Raw genomic sequence first — 22,184 nt, 5'->3', positions numbered from 1 at the left:
AATACCATAAATAAATAGCAATAAAATAAATGGGTCAGTTACCCACTGAAGTAGATTGCCTACTGTGAAGAGGACGATCATTCCAAAGCTTCGGGGCCACAATAGAGGATGCTCGGTCTCCTCTAAGTTTCAGATTTAGGGTCTGAGAGCAGCAGCTGCTCAGCTGACCCGAGTGAACAAGGGGGGACATAGGGCTTCAGCAGATCGGACAAATATTCAGGCGCCAGACCATTTAAGGATTTAAAAACCAGTAAAAGGATTTCTAAAATAGATCCTAAATTCAACTGGAAGCCAGTGTAAGGAGGCCAGAATCTCCTTACACTGATTGTGGGAATTTTTGACCATTCTTCCAAAAGCACATCTGCGAGGTAATAATAGATGGAAGACTGTGGAATCCTCAAATATACTGACGTCATTTTACCAATGTAAGTGTGCTCAGAGATGGGTAAAGGGACATAGCAGTCAACAAATTTATAAAGATAATAAACAACTCAGCACTGCAGCATTTTAATCATGGTTAATCAAAAATGCCTCACAGCTCTGCGTGCACTTTTTTTGGGCATACCGTGTAAGTAAAGCCACTAAAGGAATCAGTTTATCTCTGATACTAGAATCCAATCCATTTTATATGGTACTGGCTATTTGACAGTCAGACAACTGCAGTCTGTTCTTCAGAGCTCTGTCAGCTTTGCCTGACTTATCTGTGTGAACACGCTGGATATTTGAGGCTTATGTGCAGAAGGACATGTTAGCACGGGTATCATTGTCACTGTCATTACCATCAATGCCAAACTGGATAGCAATTTTCTATAAATTTCCCCCATGTTGCTTTCTCCGGAGTGATTGATTTCCTCGCTCCACACCCCCTGCTGAAAATTGCTATAAAAATATCTCTTTCCTTTTACTTTCTTTTTTTTTCCTGCAGCACTGAAGACATCCTGCATCATCCTCTGCTTTGTTTGAGATGGTGCTATCGATGCTACAGGCTCTGCAGACTCCAGGACCAAGAAGCTACAAAGCTTCAGAGTCTTCAGAATTGTTCATGTGCTTGTTTTTTTTCTGTTCCAGTTTTCAAAGACTTTGTTAATCAGATTTAGAGAGAGCAACACTTCTCATAGTCACATAGCTGCATTTCAGGATTTTCAGTGTTCCCACTGGGTGAAACTGATTTTTGGGGTAATCTGAATAGCACGAACCTGTTTGTTAATCATTCATTTTGTACATGTACTGACCAAGTGTGCAATCAGTCAAAACAGGACAGCAAACATTGTAAGGAGATGCCAAAAGCATCTTGAGAATACAAATATCTCTTAGGTCCCATTCCGGTGCTCATCGTTTCGAAATCTCAAAATCTTCTGCAGCGCATCCAAGTCTTTAATCACAGCTCTGATTATCAGAGCAGCCTGAGATGAAGCATTTCCTCCTTTTTTTGATCTCCAGACAATTTTCTTGTTGAGGCTGATTTTCCATCAGTAGCTTGATTATCAAACAGCTTTTTGCTGTGATGAAGTATAAGACAAATTCAGGATCAAAAATAGATCTGAAAATATAGAACTTCCTTGTAACACACTTGCAGTGCCTTCAAGACCCACCAGGGGGCTGCAGCTCACACAGTGGGAGTTGCTGATCTATGTAAATGGGCCTATGTTTACCTGTGTAAATTGGACTAATGGTTTAAGAGTAATGATTTGTCTTTTTCACCAACATCTGAGGACTGACTGTTATGCAGTGTAACACTGGAGGCCATTTCACTACAGGCAGCATCTGCCAATCACTGGTGAATGTCCTGTAGCCCCTCCCATAGAGGAAAGGTGTGTGTGTGAAGTAGGTTTCAGATCGGGCAGCAGCACTGCATCAGTAGAAGTAGGGCACTGCTGATTAAAGTGGACTGTGCTGTATATTAAAGATGTTTTGAACGTGGGGCAGCTGAGTTGCGTTTGGGACACAGTGATAGTTTTGTGTTCACATTAATAAACACATTGAAAGACCGTTTATATTTCATTTCACTCTTTATTAATTGTTGAGTGCACCACAGGACGTTTGTCCTTACATTACACTGAAGCTGGTACTTAAAGCACTAGCATGTCCAGAGGGGAGGTGTGGGGTGGCACTGCACCCAACACGCCCCACCCAATAATTTATATCAAATCATACAAATCCAGTTCCAAAAAACTTCAAATGTAAATTGAATGCAATGATTTACAAACTTCCTAAACTCATACTTTATTCACAATGTAATATATAAAAACATATCACATGTTTAAACTGAGACACTTTACAATTTCATGAAAAATATTGGCTCATTTTCTATTTATGCCAGCAATATGTCTCAGAAAAGCTGGAACGGGGGAACAAAACACTGAAAAAGTAAGCAGGTCTAAACAAGAAATAGGCGGCTAATTAGATTAGCTGGCAACAAGTCAGTAGCATGACTGGGTATGAAAAGAACATCTTAGAGAGTTTCTCAGAAGTAAAGACGAACAGGATTTTGAGAATCTGTAAAATATGGGATCAAATTATGGAAGAATTTCACAATAATGTTCTCCAGAGTCAAACTGCAAAGACTTTGAATACCTCATCACCTACATTGGATGGTTTAGTTTCTAATATAGTGCTTTTCTCCTCTACTCAAGATTAAATCATCCACTTATATAAGCACTTTGTTCTACATCTAAGAGCTATCTAACATTCACATGCAGATTAATGCATCAGTGGCAACTCTTCCCCATGCAGAGTGGAGCAGAGGGGATCGAACCACCAGCCTTCCAGTTAGTAGATGACCCGTTCTACCTTCCGATGCACAGCCATCTCATCGGTACACAATTTAATCAAACATTCAGAGAATCTGGAGAAATCTCTGTGCGCAAGGGACAAGCTGAAAATGAATAATACATGCCAATGATTTTCATGCCCTCAGACAGCACTGCATTGAAAAGAAGCACGACTCTGTCTTGGAAATCACTGCATGGGCTCAGAAACAGATCCAGAAATCACTGTCTGTGAACTCAGTTCATCCTTAAATGTAGGTTAAACTTCCATCATGCAAAGAAGAAGCCACATGAGAGTATAACGCAGAAACACTACTGTCTTCTCTGAACCACAGCTCATTTAAAATAGACTGAGGAAAAGTCAAAAGCTGTTCTCGGGTCACATGAATTAAACTTTGAATTCTTTTTGCATGTTCACATTTAAGGCATCATAAAATGAAAAATACCCCAAAGAAGACCCGGAACTGTTGAGCAACTAGAATCCTACGTGCCGCTGCCGTCTAAGTCAAAACGAGCCAGTATTTTTCTGAAAACTATAAATTTAATTGGTTTATACAGTCGATATGTTTTCTATGTTCTGGGGGGAATAAAGTAATTAAGTCATAAGTTTTTCAAATCAAAGTTACCTTGCATATACTGATAGACAGCCGATCAGCTCAGTCTAGCCAAGCTGCGTTCAGGACTGTGCAGCCTGTTCAGTTGAATAAGTTGTTACCAGGTTGCCACTGGGTGGGTTTATAGTGGATGATTTATTTGTTGCTTTTGGGTTTCTTTTTTCATTCTGGTACTTTCGCTTTTTTTATGCTTTCTAAAAATAGCCCTGAGTTTTGTGCGCTGCTGGGTTTGTGTTGTTATCAGAATCTGCTTACACATGCTCTTTCTGTCTCTCCGGCCGCGACGCTAAGAGGAAGCTGTGGATTTGACACATTGAAAACAGTGCATGTTTCTCACCTCGCGGAGCATCGCATGAGGCTCGGAGAGGAGAGGAGAGGAGAGGCTCGGAGAGGAGAGGAGAGGAGAGGAGAATATTGGGATTTTGGCTCGTCACATCTCATTTTTACTCCCACTGACACTCGCCCCTCTCAAAACTTTCACTCATTAGCAGCCCTCCTACCCCTCCCTCTCATTTGAAGCACTGATCTCTCTCTCTCTTCCTCCCACACTCTCTCTGTCTCATGAGGTTTTTCCTTCCTGACTTTGTTTCTTCTTCCCGTTCCTCCCCCATTCTTTCCCCCCTCCGAGTGTTTGTCTTGCCTGTCCTTTTTATCTCTGTCGCTGGCTGCTGGATGGCATTTTGTGCTTGTTCTCTCAACACTCCGGTCTCCTTGGTTTTGCACAGCTGTTACAACCCTTCTCACTTTCTCTCTCTCTCTCTCTCTCTCACACACACACACACACACACACACACACACAAACACGCTGACACACAGTTTTTCTTCCTCCTATCTTCTGCCAACTTCACACTGTCTTCTTTTTTTTCTCTTATGTAAATGTCTTAAGTCTCTTTCCTTTTCTGTACCTTGTAAACAAAGACACACACACACACACACAGTCTTGAGTCATATATCACTTCCCTCCACATTATCTAATCTCACACATCACTATTCTCACACTGCTCTGGTAGGTACAGCACACACACTTTTAGCTCTCTCTCTATCACACGCGTTGGAACACCCTCTCTCTCTCTCTCTCTCTGGCTCTCTCTCCCTCCCTCCCAGTTACACCCCCCCCCTCTCTCTCTCAGTTCCCACCTCAGCAGAGTAACATGCTGCTTCGTCACAACTACATCTCTAAGCAGTGAGAAGAGGCTGCTGCCAGCTCCCCATCAGACTGACCAGACACGAAGAGCAAAGCCCGGAGGAGAGGCAAGAGGTGAGAACCTACCTCCCCTCGAGTCTTCCCTCTCCGGAGCCTCTGACGGGAGGAGGAGGGATAGAGGAGAGCGCTCGGCTTTCTCACTGTCCTGACTCAGTTTGGCACCTCGGGGCTGAAGGAGCGGCAGAGGATGCAGAGGAAGCTGCAGGAGCTGGAAAGTTGGCTCTGCTTCACTCGGCAGTCAATCTGTCACTCTGCAGCTTAGCAAACTTTAAAATAATAATAAAATAAAGCAGAAGAGGAGGCGGTGGACGCTGGAGAGTGAGGAGGGGGACGAGGAGGGAGAGAGAAAGAGAGGAAGAAAGCACCCCTTTCTTTGCGCACGTGTTTTTTGGCAACGAGGAGGCATCACCATCCATCCAGAGGAGGCTACCCATGTGGCAGGACGCTCTGTGGACCCGCGGACGCTACCTGCTGGAGAAGAGCGATGGAGGCGAGGGGCCCGAGGGGCCCGAGAGCCTGGGGGACGGGTGCCCGGGGTTCCAGGGTGAGGTGTGCGCGGAGGGCGAGAAGCCCCAGGACTGGCTGTACGAGTCGTACTACCGAATGAGCCAGCAGCACCCGCTGATCGTATTCCTGCTGCTGATCGTCATGGGAACCTGCCTCGCACTGCTGGCGGTGTTCTTTGCTTCAGGACTGGTGAGAGTGTGTGTGCATGTGCCTGTGCGTGTGTGTGTTCACAGGCTGTCTATGTGTGTGTCCTGGGGGAAGTGTTTTGACAGGATTTTAGAGGTGCGGTGAATAATCCACACAGAAATCCGAGGTTAGTTTGAGTCTAAAAATAAACGCTTACAGAGCGAAAATGTTGTCATTGTTGTGAGTTTGAACAATAGAAACACGAGCACGTGCTCTGTGTTATCGGCACAAATTCCTGCTTTTAAAGGTTTTTTGTTAGTCACCACAAGGACAGGTTGCTTATTAACGGAGTAATTTCAGCCTTTAGCCTTCTTTTTGAATGAGAAGATCAATGCCACTCTTGCACATTTGCCGCTTATTATTTCTGCCATGTGGGAGAATTTTTCTCATACCAAGAGAAAGACTGTTTCAATTAGCCATGGTGGCGATAAGAGTCAAAATATACTGAATATTTATTTCATTTTATTGTGTTCAGAGAAACAAGCGGCAACAGCGGAGGGTCAACAAAAAACAGACAGGACAGACCGGAGGTGACACCTGGGTCGTCCCTGTCTGAGTAAAGTTGCATAGAGCAGAGTTAGTCTTATTTCAGTCTTTCCCTTTTGTCCCTCTCTCTTTGTTTTGCATTAGTGTGTTATTTCGATGGTAGGGTGGGTCCTGTGTTTGAATCCACCGGCCGAATGGGAATTTTGTGTGTGGAGTTGTTTTCCCGAGTCTGCATGGGCTCTCTCCAGGTAACCAAGCATCCTCCGAAGGTCTATAGACATTCTTGTGAGGTTATCTGGCTATTCTAAGTTAAAAGTAACTATGGATGGGTGTTTCTGTGTGTTAGCCTTGCAGCAGACCGTTGAAGTGTGTTGGGTTTGCCACACTTTTAGCCCCATGAGAGCTCACAGCAGCCCCACTGTCAGCCTGAAGTGGATGAGCAGAAGAAGATTAATGGATGATTAGATTTTTTTGCCTTTATTAGACATGACAGTACAGAGTAGACGGATAGATCCAAGTACTGATAGTATCAATACCAATGTTGGTATTGGTATTGGACCAATACTTGATGATGATGATGACTTGTCTCATAAATCATGATAAACCGCTCTTCCCCTAGTAATGGTATCTGCATTGCATAATACTGTATTTACTTAGTATTCGATCGATACCAGATAAGGTCAGTATCACACAGCATGAGGAAATCAGGAAACTGTTCTGTGACAGACTCGCACTCGGGCTCATTCAGTGCCCCTCTGCTCTCACCTGCTCAACCAGTGAGGTGCCCTTCCAGACCCAGTTTTGCTGCTGACTTCTTCATGTTTTCTTTCAAAATCTTCACATATCTGATTCCTTCCACCTTGATTCACAGGTCCAGACGCACTGAAGCGTCCCCACAGCAAAATACTTCCACCACTGACGGGACGGGGTTGTTTAGGTTGTACAGTTTCTTTATGCAAATATAAGCAGCATCTCTGTGGCTAAATAGTTCTATTTTCATCTCATCTGACCAAAGGACGCACTTCCAGTGTATTCCAGTATTCCACTGTCGCATAATCTTTCTCCAGGTTGTCTTTAGCATGCTTCAGGCTGGCTTGAAGTTGTCGCTTCTGCAGAAGTGAAGTTTTCTTCTTCTGCAGCCTCGCAGAAGAAAGTTGTTGTAGGTTAAGTTGTTCACTCGTGTCTTGGCAGTTGTTCTGGGTTTTTCAGGCAAATCTCTCACTGGTTTTGAGTCTTTGAAATCTTTCACTTCCTGCCTCTGCCAGGTTTGTCCTGCACGTTGTGGCTTTCTTTGAATTTCTTGATGTTACAGTTGGACATCCATCTCCTGCTTTGTGAGCATCAGTTATTCTTTTTCTCAAGTCCAAACTGATTTCTTTTGTTTTTAGCATGATACTTTCACAAGTGACAGCTCAGACCCTTGTTAAAGTATTTATACTGTTTGTTAATTGGAAGATAACCCTTTCTTTTCAATTTATTTTACAAGTTTTCAGGATTACAAAGTTAAAGCACATCAAAGCACAGCAGTGCTTTGTGCTATGGGTCAATAAAAAGATCAGATTTTCAGACGGGGTAATGGTATTGACCCTGGTAGTTTTAGTTTTTTCTTAAATAATTCTGTTGTTGTGTTCAAATAGAAATATTTTATCATGACTCTTGGTTTATTTGCACATAAGCAAATAACTTTAACCATGTGTAATATGAGCACCTACCACTGTAACAGTACATATATATAGGGGTAAAATAGGAAACACATAAAAGGTCCCATTTAGGTGTGAAATTCATTGAATTTTAACGTAAATTCAGCTGAAAAACCACATTAGTCCTGTCCTTCCTCTCCTCACCCCCAAGCGATTGTGGCTGATCCTGGTTCTGCCAGATGTTTCTTCCTGTTAAAAGGGCGATTTTTCTTCCCACTTTCAAGTGCATGCTCACAGGGGCTCATTTGATTGTTGGTCTTTTCTCTAAACTACTGTAGAGTCTTTACCTTATAATATAAAGCACCTTGAACAGACTGTTGTTGTGATTTGATGCCGTATAAATAAAACTGAACAGTACTCGATTGTAAGTGCTGTATTTATAGAACAAGACACATCATTTCATCTTGATTATCTTGATATCATAATTGTTGGAATCACAAAGAAAATGCTATCACATTCCAAGTTCTAAGTCATTTATAATAAGAATAAAGAGCACTGTGGACTTTGGACTTCATTAATTCATTATGTTTCTCATTATCAAGAATCAGGAAGAAGCTTTATTCTTGGGATCATCGAAGAGCGCTGTGATCAGAAGAGTTTTAGTTTTGGCATGAAACTGAATGAGACCGAGGTGGGGAGCTGTGTGTGTGTGTGTGTGTGTGATTACGTGTGACAGCATAAGAGGCCGTGAAGCGGCACTTTAAATCTCAACGCCGGGTTTGCAGAGTGGATCAAGAGCACGATGACAGTTTAGTTCGCGGCTGCGTGGGCGTTGGTGCTTTTGTCAAGTGAAAAGTGTTGTTTTGGCCACAAACACTCAACCATAAACACAAGCTATTGTTTCGCCAGTGCTGCCTTTGTGTTTCATGGAATAGCCGTACAAAAGCAAGCCCACTCATTGCTATTGCTGTTGTTGTTTGAAAAAGATTGTTTTGCTCTCATATGCCCAGGACGGTCTTTAGACATTTGTTTTGCTCTCTAAGTAGCACCTCCACCTTTATTGATGCCTTCTATTTAAGACAAATCAATAGAATTTATTGCCCTCCCCGCTGGTCGATGTAATCCTCCAAGTTTCCTTTACTTCTTAGGCTCTGTGCTTCACTGGTTAAATTACAATCCCGCAGGTAATTTCCCATCATTCTCAATGCAAATTGAAATCATTCATTTCTTTCCCCTCAAGTTTGCTCCTATTAAATAACATCCAAGCCTGTCTATAGTGATGAAGTGGTTGCTCAGCGAGGCGTGTGTATTTATTACTGCTGGACCAAGAAGAATGGCAGGAATAAATAGAGGCTGGGTCTGAAGCTAGGAGGCCGGGCGGCAGAGAGAGGGGAGGATGTTGTTGTAAGTGCCGTGGCTTTATCAGTGAGCCGACAGAAACCCAACCAAAGCAGCGTTAATGCTCCCAAAATTGCTGCCCACTTTTATCTGTCGCCACACATCATGGCTGGAGTGGCTCAAAGTGCTGTTTTAAGAAGCCGGCGCCTCCACCCAGTTTGCGCAGTACGTGTGTGTGTGCGCTGGTATGTGCATATCAGCGATTGTGCTGTTTGGGTGTGTTTGCCTGAGGAAAATCATTCTCGTTCTTTCTGCCTTGAGGTTGTATTTTCTGTGGTGTGTGCCCTCCGTGTTAACCTAAGGGCATTCACAACATAATTTGACAGTTTAATCGAGATCAATATTCCATCTGATTATAGAAGATTGGTAATCTGTGAACTGTAACCGCTCTCTCATTGCTGTCTTGGTGCTCATCACTGATTCCAGCACTGTTTCTGCCGGCTCGTGAGCAGTCTGTTGATATTTTAAGTAAAGCAAGAACACAGATTTAGTTTCCTTCTCGTTGGCAGTTTGATTGATGGGAGGCAGTGAGGGAAGGGTGTTTTTGTAATGATGGATCACCAGCTGTTACTGGGAGAGAAGTAAGGTGACCGAGTGGGATGAAATAGATGTTGTGACGTCACTGACTAGGTGTGGTTGGAGCTACACAGAGTAAAAATAATCCACTAGACACAGAGACCTCAAGCAACAATGCTGTGAAAAATTGGCCTTTTCTAAACTTTATTTAATTGCTTGCATATTCTTGATTAAAGTGCCTTAAAAAAGATATAATCACAGTTAGATATAATTACACAGTCATGGTAAAAAAAAAAGGAAAGCATGCCCCCCGTCAGTTCTAAAGTTTTAAGTACCAAGACATAAATAAATAATCTGGTCTTCAAATTAGGGAAATGCAGCCTCAGATGAACCACATATATATATACATACATATAATATATACATATTATACCATGTCATCATTTATTAAGAGGTGCAGTTAGTTGTTTGTGGTTATTCAACAGTAAAAAAGGATATTTTACTCACAAGTATATATTAATTAGTTTGTAATTAGATCTCCCAACAAAGTGATGAGTTCTCATAAACTTATAATGAATCCATTTGGTTTGTGGAAGCCGCCATGTTCCGAGGCTGTCTTGAATACAGTGACCGAGATAGATATCGCCGTTCTGACTAATCATGTTTTTTGTCTGTGGTTAGAGACCAGCTAAGTACGTAGCATGCCAAAGGTGGAAGAGAAGAGAACTTATAGGCATTTGCATTGTGTTGTGTGTGTACTATCAGACGCTGATCATACCTATGCTTTATCTTCTGCTTTATCTTACCTTCACCAAAGAAGCAAAAACAAGAAGGAAAGAGACAATGTGCTCATCATCTGGATAAAATATCACCCTCTTCCTCCTCACTTTAAGCCTAATCTCCTGAGCTGAAGTCAGGGCTCTAATACACGAAAATATGCATAAACATGGTTATTTATTTCAGATATTTCCGCAGTTACTTCCTGTCATCAGATTAGACATGGAGGTCTTAGCTGTGAGAAGACCCTCCCATCTTCCAGCAGCTGGTAGCAAACTGGCTAAACAACAAGAACAGCTGGTTATAAGCTAATATTATACCAGCTAATGTTAGGCTCAAGTATTCTAAAAATCACACTTTCCCTCTGATAAGCAGTTTGATTACATTCTCACATCGTATTAGAGTTTATTTGTTGAGTGTCTGAGTCTAACAATGTTAGATCTGCAGAGGATAACAATAGCTAACACTAGCTAATATTAGCTAACAGAGGCTAACAATAGCTAAGAGAGGCTAACAGTAGCTAAGAGAGGCTAACAGTAGCTAAAAGAGGCTAACAGTAGCTAACAGAGGCTAACAATAGCTAAGAGAGGCTAACAGTAGCTAACAGAGGCTAATAGAAGGACAAAAAAAGAAAAACAGTGATACTGAGAGTTCAGGTTATCCCCAACAGCTCACCTCAGTATCACAGTCATTGGAAAGAAGAGAGTCTCACTGACCTATTGACTTGCCTTTGACTCCTTTCACATAGTTTTACAGCTTCTACAAGAGTAAATAGATGCTGGTGCATGCTGACAGCTGAGACAAACAAGAGACTGACAGCCTACACTCACGACAGATGAACTACAGCCAGAGTTGTTTGTCTTACAGCAACCACTGTAGGTAGGATTATGCCCTTGAATTGGAAGGAAACAAAATTCAGTTGACTAGAATATGCAGTCTCCTGATATCTAGTGGTGAGATTTTCTATGCTGTACCCTTAACAAAAATTAAGTCAAAATGCAGAAGCAATGTGTGAAAAACTAACTAAACTCTTAATGCTTGAGTGTGGGAAATATTCAAGACAGCTGCTATTATTCCTAGTAGAAGACAAAAGTGAGTGAATTCCCATAGACTTCCTCATCTAACTCGAGTTACTGACTGACTGAACCTCTCCCCTGTGTTGTAGTGTTTGGTCCTTTTGGAGGGTTTTTTTCTGTCTTATTAGTGGAATTCTCTGATGCGACTTGCCGTGTAGCACAGATCGTCCAGAAGGTTATTAGGCTATTACTAAGCACTGATTAGCAAGTATGTGTGTCTGTGTGTTGTTTATGGATGCAGGTTGTTGGTGTTAGCTGACAGCGCTCCATCTTCAACTCTTGTTGCTTCTGTCTCAAAATCAAGAACAATCAAGAAAAATTTTGGTCCCTAAAATGCCTAAAATGACATCCACCCAACATGTCTCCCTCATGACTGTGATAAATAAAGAAGTAATTCAGTTTGAGATGCTATCTAGTCCTCATTACCCCCTTGAGCCTTTAAACTAACATTCAATTTATCAGATTTCTTTGAAATTCATAGTTCATGCATTTCCAGTTAAAGTAGAAATGCGATGAAGATTACCATTTCCTCATGGCTCATCTGTAAATAAGTGTAATTTTTTACTCAGCTGCTGGGACTCTTTGAATCTGCAGAAGCATTTCAAACTGGTTTGTTCCACTGAGCAGCATCGTCTCCCTGCTGTGGGCATCAGGCTTCTTTTTACTCTGATGGCGAAATGACCATTTCTTCACTCGCCACCGATGAATTCCTCCCCCATGGTGCTGTGATGAACGGATGTAAGATCACACAGTTGAAGTAACACAATCTCTCAAGATGAAATGAAAACAGTCATGACAGTTAAACACAACAAAAGCTGCTAAAGCGCCCATAAAACATCATCACAGTGAGTTAGTGTCCTTTTCGTGATGGTAGGTCCTCCATTAAAGTGACTGAGACTTCACTCGAAACTAGCTTTAATAACATGAGCTGTAAACTTTTAGGTTCAGCGCTGGATGTTCTATAACCTTTGACCTGTTTGTGGAGAGCGCGTTAGCATTTCTCTGTGCCGCGGATGGGCCTTCAAGGGAAAGGGTTGTTGATTATTGATGAATTTCATTACCAGGCTGAGAGCAAATTGAAGGAATATGCCACCAGTGCTGCTTCATCAGACAGTATAAATATTCAGCAGGCACAAGCACGTGGAAAGAACATACGCTGCTGCGATCGCAACACACCCTCTCTGGCCCCCCATTTCTCCTCAGTTTCTTTATTTGGTGCGTTTTTGTCATTTTGCTGCTGAATAATTAGATTTTTGAATCTTTGCGTCTCTTTCTGCCACCGTTATGTCTCCCCATACCCCTCCCCAGCCTTTTTCCCCTCCCAGTATAATAGCTGGATGAGACAGACTGGGTTAAAAAAGGAAATTATTGTTCTGGGTGACAATGCTGCACAATATAGCAGGCAGACACACCCCGCTCCCTCTGTGCTATGTCAAGGGAAAACGCTTTAACCAGTTTCAAAGGGGTTTTAACAGGATTAGATGGCCTACGATCAGAAATGTGCAAAGTGCAGATGCTTCTTTCTGTTGATGTGAAAAGCTGCTCCGCTCCAAATGCGCATGTAGCGAGAAAGCTGGTCCCTCTCTTTTCTTTCTCTGTATGTCTCTGACTTGTGTGCGCATGTGTGTTTTGCGTATGTTTCTAACGCTAAAAGAACCTCTGCTGTTGTAAGAGTTTGCAGCCTTGCTTACATTCTCATTAGGATTCAATCTGTGCTCCGGGCCGACTGTATAGCTGCCGTGGCGTCAGCAGCCGGATCCCATGGGATCCCTTCGCCAGACCCTGACTCATGCTACCGCTGCTGCACCATGTTGCCACATTAATGCTGCTATCTTGGATTTGTTCTGACCCAATAGCTTCTGCTGTATTTTAACAAGCAGCTCGAGTCAATAAACTGTCAAAACATCCCTTTACTGAAGGTTGAGCCTGTGACATCTTGTTTTTTCCTTCTCTCACAGAAATTGAATTGGACGCGGAGAGGATCCAGCGTGTTTCTTTGCCCACACTGGCGTGCATTTTACTGTAAAATGGCTGACAAGTAATCACAGAGAGTCTCGCTCAATTATCATGCCGGACCTGTCAGTGTAATCATGACTCGACTGGAATAAGTTTAAATGGTTTACGAGGGCACCGGCTTTAGGATGGAGCCTGTGAGTGTTTCACAGCCTGCTCTTTGGGTGAATGATGGTTATTTTGTTGCCTGTTTTCCCCTCAGAGTGTATAAATTCTGAAAAGATGTTACAGAGTGCTTTATTTGCACATTAGTTGCAGAGTGCACAGGCGGATTAGTAGAATGAGCTCTAGGAGGCTGTGCACTCCTTTTTTGTGGACTTTCACTCAGCACAATCAGACCTGCTGCAAACACTACTGTCATTATTTCTTGGTGCAGAGGCTCAGCAGCTAATCAGATCATAAGTGGCAAGTGAAATTTTTAGCGTAATATTAACTGAATTAATCATACCTCTTCTGTAGGTCCAGGCCAAATTAGCCAGTGAATTTTTACAGCTAGGAATCCGTGATACATCCACCAGGGAAAAGGGACAACAATCTAACAACTGCCTCTTGGCTGTCATCAGTCTTTAATTAGCATGACTGTGGAATTGGTATTAAAGTGGGCCATACACTTAGTCAAATAATGAATTAAGTGTATGTGCAAGTAATCTCTGTGAGCCAAAAGCACAGGCTCTGTATGATGTCAAAGAGACGGGGAAACCTAAATATGGTCATCTCATCCATACAGCGCCAACTATTAGCAGTTCAATTTAAGCCTTCTGTTTGTGAGAGACAGCCAATCAGAAACATCCATCCATCAATTTCCAGGTCACAGAGGCTGCAGGCTAAGCAGAAAAGCCCAGACCTCCATCTCCCCGGCCACTTCCTCCAGCTTGTCCAGGGGAAAACCAAGGCTTTCCCTGGTCAGCTGAGAGATATAATTCCTCCAGCGTGTCCTGGGTCTGACCTGGGGCCTTGTTCTGGTGGGACATGCCCGGAACACCTTACCCAGGAGGTCCCCAGCAGGCATCCTTGTCAGATGCCCAAACCACCTCAACTGGCTCCTTTTGATGTGGAGGAGTAGCTCTACTCTGAGCCCCTCCCGGATGGCCGAACTCCTCACCCTATCTCTATAGGAGATGCCAGCCACCCTTCAGAAAAATATAATTTCTATCACTTGTATCCGCCCTCACCATAGGTGAGGGTAGGGACGTAGATCAACCAGCTAATTGGAAACCGAATTTCCCGGAGGAACCCACCCGAGGGATTAATAAAGTTTTATCTAATTTAATCTAATCTAATCTCTAAATCGAGACCTTTGCTTTTACACTCAGTTCTCCCTTCACCATGACAGGTATAGTGTCCGAATCACTGCAGCTGCAGCACCAATTCGTCTGTCAATCTTCCGCTCTGCCACCCCCCACTAATCAGAAACATAATGATATAAAAGGAGGGTGACTTTAAAGGAACTGTATATCACGCAAAGTTACTGTAGGTCAAGTCTAGTCCTCTAGAGGCCATTTTCTTTCATCCATCTATCCATATCCATTGCAGTAAAGTTCGGAGCTGGACTGCTGCTGTGTCACTGAGGACCATGGTTCTTCTTAGACGATGATAAAATACAGGAAGTGGGCTCTGGAAGGTTGGCGGTGGATGGGGCAGCCAGTTACTATGTGGAGCTGGATGACTGGGTTGTAGACGTAGCAGCTGAAGGGTCAAGGGAGGCTAGTTCGTCATCCTCTGGTTGTGGTTGTTGGCCAGGTAGGTAGCGGGAACAAGTGACTGGAAATCAGATGAAGCAGATGGATTTAAGGAGTTAAGGAGACTCAGATATTACTCACATCTGAGCAACTGCAGTCGTCTTTCCACATTGCAGTAAGTGGGAAAACTGTCCGAACTTGTGGGAGACTGAAGGAATTGTGGATGTTTGTTGATTCTTCTTTTCGTCGCAGAAGCTCCCACTCACAGAGTTTGGATCCAAGAAGCCAAACTCGTCTTTAAGCTCCCCAGAAAGGACAGCAACGTCGCCTGGGTCCATCATTCTGTCATGTTTGAGGGAAATGTGGACCCAAAAGCAGACCTTTGAGGCAGAGTAACAACAAACAAACAAACAACGTCCATAGATCCAAACAGGTAAACACTTGGGGAGACAAAGAGTAAGACGTGACAAGGTACTAAGGCAAGTTGTGGCTTTAAATACACTAAAGGCTAATTAGAAAGACAAGACATGACTGAGGGAAACAAAGTACAAGTGAAACTAATCACTGAGAATGAGACAGGAGATTAAAGAAAGAAAGTCAGAGAATATAACGTGAAAAAAACAAGCAGGAGGTATGGTGACTTTCTTTAAAAGTGGGTCTAAGCGCTGGGACCATGACATCGCTATCTTGCTGCAGGATTCAAACCCAGGATGTTCATGCTGTGAGGAGACAGAGCTGACCACCAGGCCGGCGCCTCTAGAGTGCAAGGGATAAAAATATGGAGCAGGAAAATGAACATCATGAGTTCATCATCATGTTCATCACGTATTATTCTCCAAATAATGAATATTGTTGCAAAAAAGTGCACTTTTTTCCCTGAACACGTATGTAGAAGCCTCAATATAAGAGGCAAGTAGGTTTGGTGAACCCTGCAGACTCTTTCCCATCCAGTTTTTGTTGGATTTGTTCTAGTCTGCTCATGTTAACAATTATAAAAAGGATAAATAAGACAATTATGAATCTACCTTGAATCCCATAACTGCACTAGTTTTTTTGAGTCTTCATGCTGAGAACATTTGACCAGAAAGGTAAAGATTGCAAGAATAAGGAAAAGCTGCATAAGCTTTAATGAGTCTGATATGAAGCCATTTTTCTTGAACCAGTTGGAAATATCTGGCAGATATATGAGCTCATTTGCACTTGATTTCACAAGTTTCTACAAAGAAGAATCAATATATTAATAAGGCAGGTAATTGCACAAAGCTATATGAGAGAAAAAAGCTGAACCACTGTATGGGGGAGAAACAAAAGAAATTACGACTTGACGGGATGGACAGTTTTTGTTGCTTTTAACTTCTTGACCTGCATATATGCCAAATGAGGACGAGAGAGTGTTCTGTCTGCGTGGTGACAGCTTCTAAATGCTGACTTTGATAGTGTGAGCGTGGAAGTGATGCTGTAGCACATTCCCCGGGCTCAGACTGTCTGCCTGCCGATCTGTGCCGTCTGCTCGTCTGTTTGTGCGTGCACGCTGTGTAGTACCGCCATCCTTTTGAGGACCTAACATCCTCACTAGCAAACAAAAAAAATGAGCAAACATTTTGTCAATTTGGAGTTAAGGTTGAAGCTTTTAGACACGAGTATCTAAAACAATATCAGAACTCATCTGTGTGTCTCTGGTAGGTGCTTCTTTGGCTTCAGGCTGTGCTCTGGTTAAGGGACATGAATTGAGAGGATGCCCCAATTTAGAACTGGTGCAAAATGGTTTGGGCCTCGAAGGTGAATTATTCCTTTTTCAGTACTGGACGTTTTCAAGTAAGTTTTTGGGTGGCCCATATTTTTTGTGCGTTCCTACAGCAGGGACCTCCCATGTGAGACAGATTAACCCTGAGCCCATTTTTGTTTTCTAAGGTTAGGCAGGACAATGTTTGCAGATGACCATGTGATCTGTACCGAGATAGGGACCAGGTGGAAGAGAGCGTGGAGAGGTGGAGGTACGCATTGGCGAGAAGAGGAATGAAGGTCAGTTGAAAGTGTGAATGAGAGGGAGGCTGATGGAAAAGTGAAAATGCAAAGAGCAGAGATAGTGAAGACAGATGAATTTAAATACCTGTGGTCGACCAGCCAGAGCAACGGACAATTTAAAAGAGAGGTGAAGAAGACATTGCAGGTGTTATGGAGCGAGCATCAGGGAGTAGGAAGAAGCTGAAAATTTGATTTAGTAACATTTTCTTAAATCAAAATCTGTCCCTAATTGTGCTTACACATTAGTCAGAGTGCATGGTTTTGAACTATAGAAGAAGCAAACACACCGGCATCTGGTCATCAGGCCCCCCTTTCTTTAACGGAAGTGGTACCCCCTTAGCATCATTTTCCGATGTGCACATATAATCCTATATTAGGAGTCAGGTGGGGTGATGATATCACATGAATCGCAGTACAATTAAGAGTTTGCATCCTTAATCTTACTTTTGTTTCTTACCTTATCTTTCTGTGTTTAATTTCGGGCGTTCCATAATGTGGTTTGGTGTAGAGAGAAAGAAGCAGTCTTTGCACATTGAAATCTCTGGCATTTTATCTGCATTGAGAACGGGGTTAGGTGAGATCCTGACAGAAGTGGTCAGATTCTGATGCCACGGGAGAGCCAATTAGAGATGTCCACTCGTGATTGGTTAACCCAGGGCCAAAGCATGAATGTGTTCAATTTCACCAAACTCACCTCACCTCCAACCATCTCTGTCTCTCTCCAGAATACAGAGGACCACTTGACGTTCTTGATCACAGTGCCCACTGCGCTCTTCCTCTTCCTGTCCATCTTCATCCTCGTCTGCATCGAATCTATCTTCAAGCGGATGCTTCGCCTGTTCTCGCTGCTAATATGGGCCTGTCTGGTCACCATGGGTTACCTCTTCATGTTCTCTGGAGGGAGACTCAGCCCCTGGGACCAGGTAGATTATTTTCTTTATTTTCTGTGTGAGTGTTTGGGTTGTTCAACAAGGGTTCAGCAGATGACTTTTAAATGTTTACAGCTGTCTAATTTGGAAGTGAGAATCTTGTAAAAGTGACTTGAAGGGGACCCTATCATGCTCAACTTTATTTTGTATTGTGACTGTATTTTGTGATTTTTAATGACCCTAATGCCTGAAATTGTAACGTGACTACTGAAGTTAGGACAGTAATGCATTACATTACTGCATATCTGAAAAATGTAATGTGATTACAGTAAAGTGTTGTTTTGTAATGCATTACACTCAGCACTGGTTGACACAACAATGGTGGAACAATCATTATACCTGTAAAAATCATGAAAGGAAAGATAATAACACAACCAGCTGTTTGTGCCCTGCAAAAAAAATGCATCAACTTGAAGTCATATTCAGCGGATACGTTATCATACTTTTATAAAGCTGAGGGATTCACACACTTTAGATTAAAACCTCAATATGAAATGGAAGCAGCAAAGCTTTTCTGCAGACTCTGAAAGACTTTTAATCAGACGCTACCTTCCTGTGAAGTAAACTGACTGCATATAAAAGACGGACATAGCTTGTGCACTCAAAGAAGGTTATGCCCAAAATTCAGACGTTAACTCATTTAATTACATGCAGATTTTTCATGTAGATTTGTCACATAAGTACCATGAAAAACTGTAAATTTAATGGAATCTGATAAAATGTAAATGAAATGTAGTTTATTGATTAGTTTACACCAAGCACATTTTCCTTAATGATTAATCAGTTGATTCAGTTTAAAGTTGATCGTATATATTTTAATTTATTATTATTTTTATCCGGTCTTTAAGTCTGACGTCATTAGCCGTTTCGGGTCCAAACTTCACTTCTGGACCCAAATTCAAAGGAACACAGCGGCATCACTGAGAGTTAAAAACTGTCTAAATTCTTTCATCTTTAATAAAATGATCAGTGTGGCTGCTCTACCAGGTGTAACAATTAAGTTTAACATCCAGACATCCATGAAAACAGAATTTATTAAATTTAACGGAGTTAGACGTTAGCGTTGCATTAGCTAGCTAGTTTCCACCCAAACATAATTTACCATGCTCTGACTGAGAGATTTCTGAAAAAATTAAAACGCAGAGCTCTGCTATCACTTCCAACATGAATGAAAACAAAAACTTAAACAGCAGTGATGTTTTTAGTGTTACTGAAGTTGGACTAGCTGGTATTTAATGATGTGCTACGTGGTGGCTAGCTACAGAGCTATGTTAGCATAACATAGCTCTGTTATGCTAACAGAGCTATGTTATACTGTGTTTATTCCACTCAATAAACACAGTAAAGCTGGAGGATGAACGCTAACTTTTTTCCACTCAATTAAAGTTAACGCGATTGCTCCCGAGGGTTAGGGACAAATGTAATTGCATGGCAGGATGCTGTAAACGGACTCAACTTCAGTCAGGAGAACAACTGAGATAATCCATCCACAATACGAGGTTATTCATTAATATACTGCTGCATGGGCTGGGCTCCCGTTACATCGTAAGGTTTTAAAAACTGAGCTAGTGGTAATAAAAACTGAGAGAGGCAGACAGTGATCACTGACTTTTTTTAGGGGCTTGTTCAGATTGAATAGAAGAAACAAAGCATTAAAACATGTTAAAAACACAACAGCCTTAATAAACACAGAGTAGTTTGGACCCGGAAGCCGGGTTCATATGTCATCACTTAAAGATTGGATAGCTTCAGTGTTATTGAGGGTAAAGAATTATTGAGGGTTTAAAAAGTAAAGCCAATGTAAATGAGCCTTAAAGCTACATTTTTTTCAGATAGCCAGCAGGGGGCGACTAAGGGGGCATCAAAGTCTGCGAAAAACAAAAACAATAAAACAACTTTATGACTCCCATGATCCATACTCTCAGTAAACACTCTCTCTTCATGAGTCATCTTCTAGTTTCAGAGCATAATGAATACATCACGATGTTTATTGTTTAATATACGATTTCCATGGGAGTCAAAAAGGAGGATAACACAGGGCGCGCTTGTGATTGACAAGTCTTTTATATACAGTCTACAAAAACATACAATTAATAAATATGTGACTAAAGCTGTTTAGTCACACATTCTTTCTAGTCCAGATACTCTGGTTTACATGAGCCTGCTGTCTGAAGATAGCGTGCAGGAGACAGGATGCAGGACGACCACTCGCTGCAGCAGACTTTTATCTCCACTGTTTCCACACTGATGCAAATCAGTGCCACAGGACGTCACACAGACTTTGTAGTAGGGAGCTGGCAGGTTAAAGGCCATTTAATGCCGAGCCAACTGTGTCAGAGATTTGCATGCGTCTCCCCGTTACACGTAGAAACGTTCAGCGCTGCAGTACGTGCGTGAAAATGGCTTACGATTACCCGAACCTGATAATTGGGGCCTTTCGACACGTAGCCGTGCATTCAAGAGTCTTCTCAGGATTTCATGTGACAAAGAGTTCGCTTCCGCACACACACCTGTCATTTAGTTTAAATGTGTATTTTTTCGAACGCATACATGGCTGTGTGTGCGTGACTGTGTGCGTTTGAGGCTGTGTGTGAGCGCAGAATTAATTTGACGTGTTAATGAGCCCTGATGAGAGCTGGAGGTGAGCAGATCAGCAGACAGACACATTCGTTTTCAGCGCCAGGCTCCTTCTTTCTCCATTTCAGGACTCCTATTTTCTCATGCTAGCACCCTGTCTCCATCTATTCATCAAATCCCATTTTTCTCTCCTTGGTTTCTCCACCTGCCTCCTTTTCTCCTTTTAACCTCCACCCACAACCCACTCCCCACCTCTCTTTCTCCTTCTTACCTTCGTTTTACTCCTTCGATTCCACGGTGAGGTTGGGGATATTTTTAACATCGGCCACCTGTGAGAGCATAATCATTCTGCATTATTAATTATGCTATTCTGCTCCCATGACTCTTCCTCTATCTATCTATCTATCTATCTATCTATCTATCTATCTATCTATCTATCTATCTATCTATCCAGATAGAATGAAAGAATGAAAAACAGAAAGACAGAAATAAATAAGAAGAAAGGGAAAGAAATATGTAAGAAAAGAAAGAAGGAAGGAGAAAAAAGAAGAAAAATACGAAGAGAAATAAAGAAATAAAGGAGAAAGGCAAGAAGAAAAGGGCAAAAAAGAAGGAAAGAAAGATAGAAGGAAGCAGGAAAGAATTAGGTAAGGAAAGAAACACTTAATCAACGAAGGAAAATGGAAAAGAAGGAAAAAGGGGAGGAATGAAAGCATTCGGAAAGAAAGCAACAAGAAAGGAATGAAGACAGTGGAAGAAAAAAGAGAAACAAGGAAAGAAAGGAGGATAGCGAAAAGAAGAAATGAGAAAAGGAAGGAGTGAAAAAAGGAACAATGGAAAGAACAAACAGGGTAAAGAAAGAAAGAAAGAAAGATGCAGGGGAGCAGAAATCCGGTGAGAGGAGAACAGTTGGAGCTGCTGCCCGCTCTCGGTGGGCTGGATTGATTGTGATTACTGAGAGAACAGCATGTCTGATGGAGCACACGGAGCTAATAACAGTAAGGGTCTGACAGAAAGAGAAAGAAAGGCCACAAAGACAGAGGCCGGGAGAAGCTGCTTCTCTCTTCAGCCATTCACTTTGGACCCCCTCTCCCCCACTCCCACCCTCCCCCACTCTCAACCACCCCATTCTGAGCTGGCTCACCTGCTCTTTCTGTAAACACACACGCGCACACGCACACATGCGCACACAGAAATATATCTTTAGCCACGTGTGCCACTATCTAGCCGCAGTAGCCTGTTAGTCTGCTCTTTATTTAATTTCTCTGAAGGCCACGGCTCTTTCCAGAAGGCAGATGGAACATAGCTGTCACACCTGGTGCCAAATAATCAAGATATAGTCACTTTTACCTGTGTGTGAGTGTGCGTGTTAGTATGTACCTGCCAAAATAAACAAACAAAAAAAACAGGGTGCTGCTTCTTAGGAGGGGAGAGCAAAACCTTGTTTAATGGGAGTTTTCATGCATCTGTGCATCTGTGTGTGTTTGCATTAGGAGGCGGGTAAGCATGTGTCGCTTATGCTTCAAGCATGCACAGAGCAGGGCTGTGCGCTCAGAACAGGGCAGAGGGAGAAAAAGTCATGGAAGGAGCTGAAGTGATATGATGGCTGCAGGACTCATGTCGGAGTGTTTGAGGCTGTATTAGGATTCAGGATGGTGAGCCGTGGAGACGGAGCGTGTCTGCCTGCCTGCCTGTGTGGCACACAGAAGCAGGTGACGCACCTGAAATTGGACTGCCATTCTCAATTCCACGCAGCCACCTGAACACACCCAGTGTCACACACTCCGAC

The 22,184-nt window shown here is 42.5% G+C and overlaps 1 protein-coding gene across 2 annotated transcripts in view; it reads left to right on the top strand.

Annotated features, from left to right (window-relative positions):
* The first annotated feature begins 4,507 nt into the window (after positions 1 to 4,507).
* adcy2b (adenylate cyclase 2b (brain)) overlaps positions 4,508 to 22,184 on the top strand; it is a 66,402-nt gene continuing 48,725 nt past the window's right edge. The window contains exons 1-2 of one of the 2 annotated variants that reach the window (XM_005450788.4): positions 4,508 to 5,282; positions 17,615 to 17,812. In XM_005450788.4, the coding sequence (XP_005450845.1) occupies positions 5,019 to 5,282; positions 17,615 to 17,812 (462 nt within the window). In that variant the 5' untranslated portion in view covers positions 4,508 to 5,018. The remainder of the gene's footprint in view (positions 5,283 to 17,614; positions 17,813 to 22,184) is intronic. The other variant, XM_003443822.5, reaches the window with a different exon arrangement.

The sequence above is a fragment of the Oreochromis niloticus genome, linkage group LG22 (assembly GCF_001858045.2).
Source record: "Oreochromis niloticus isolate F11D_XX linkage group LG22, O_niloticus_UMD_NMBU, whole genome shotgun sequence".
Classification (NCBI taxonomy): Eukaryota; Metazoa; Chordata; class Actinopteri; order Cichliformes; family Cichlidae; genus Oreochromis; species Oreochromis niloticus.
The sequence above is the reverse complement of the archived record's forward strand: the minus strand, read 5'-3'. Positions and strand labels throughout refer to the sequence as shown.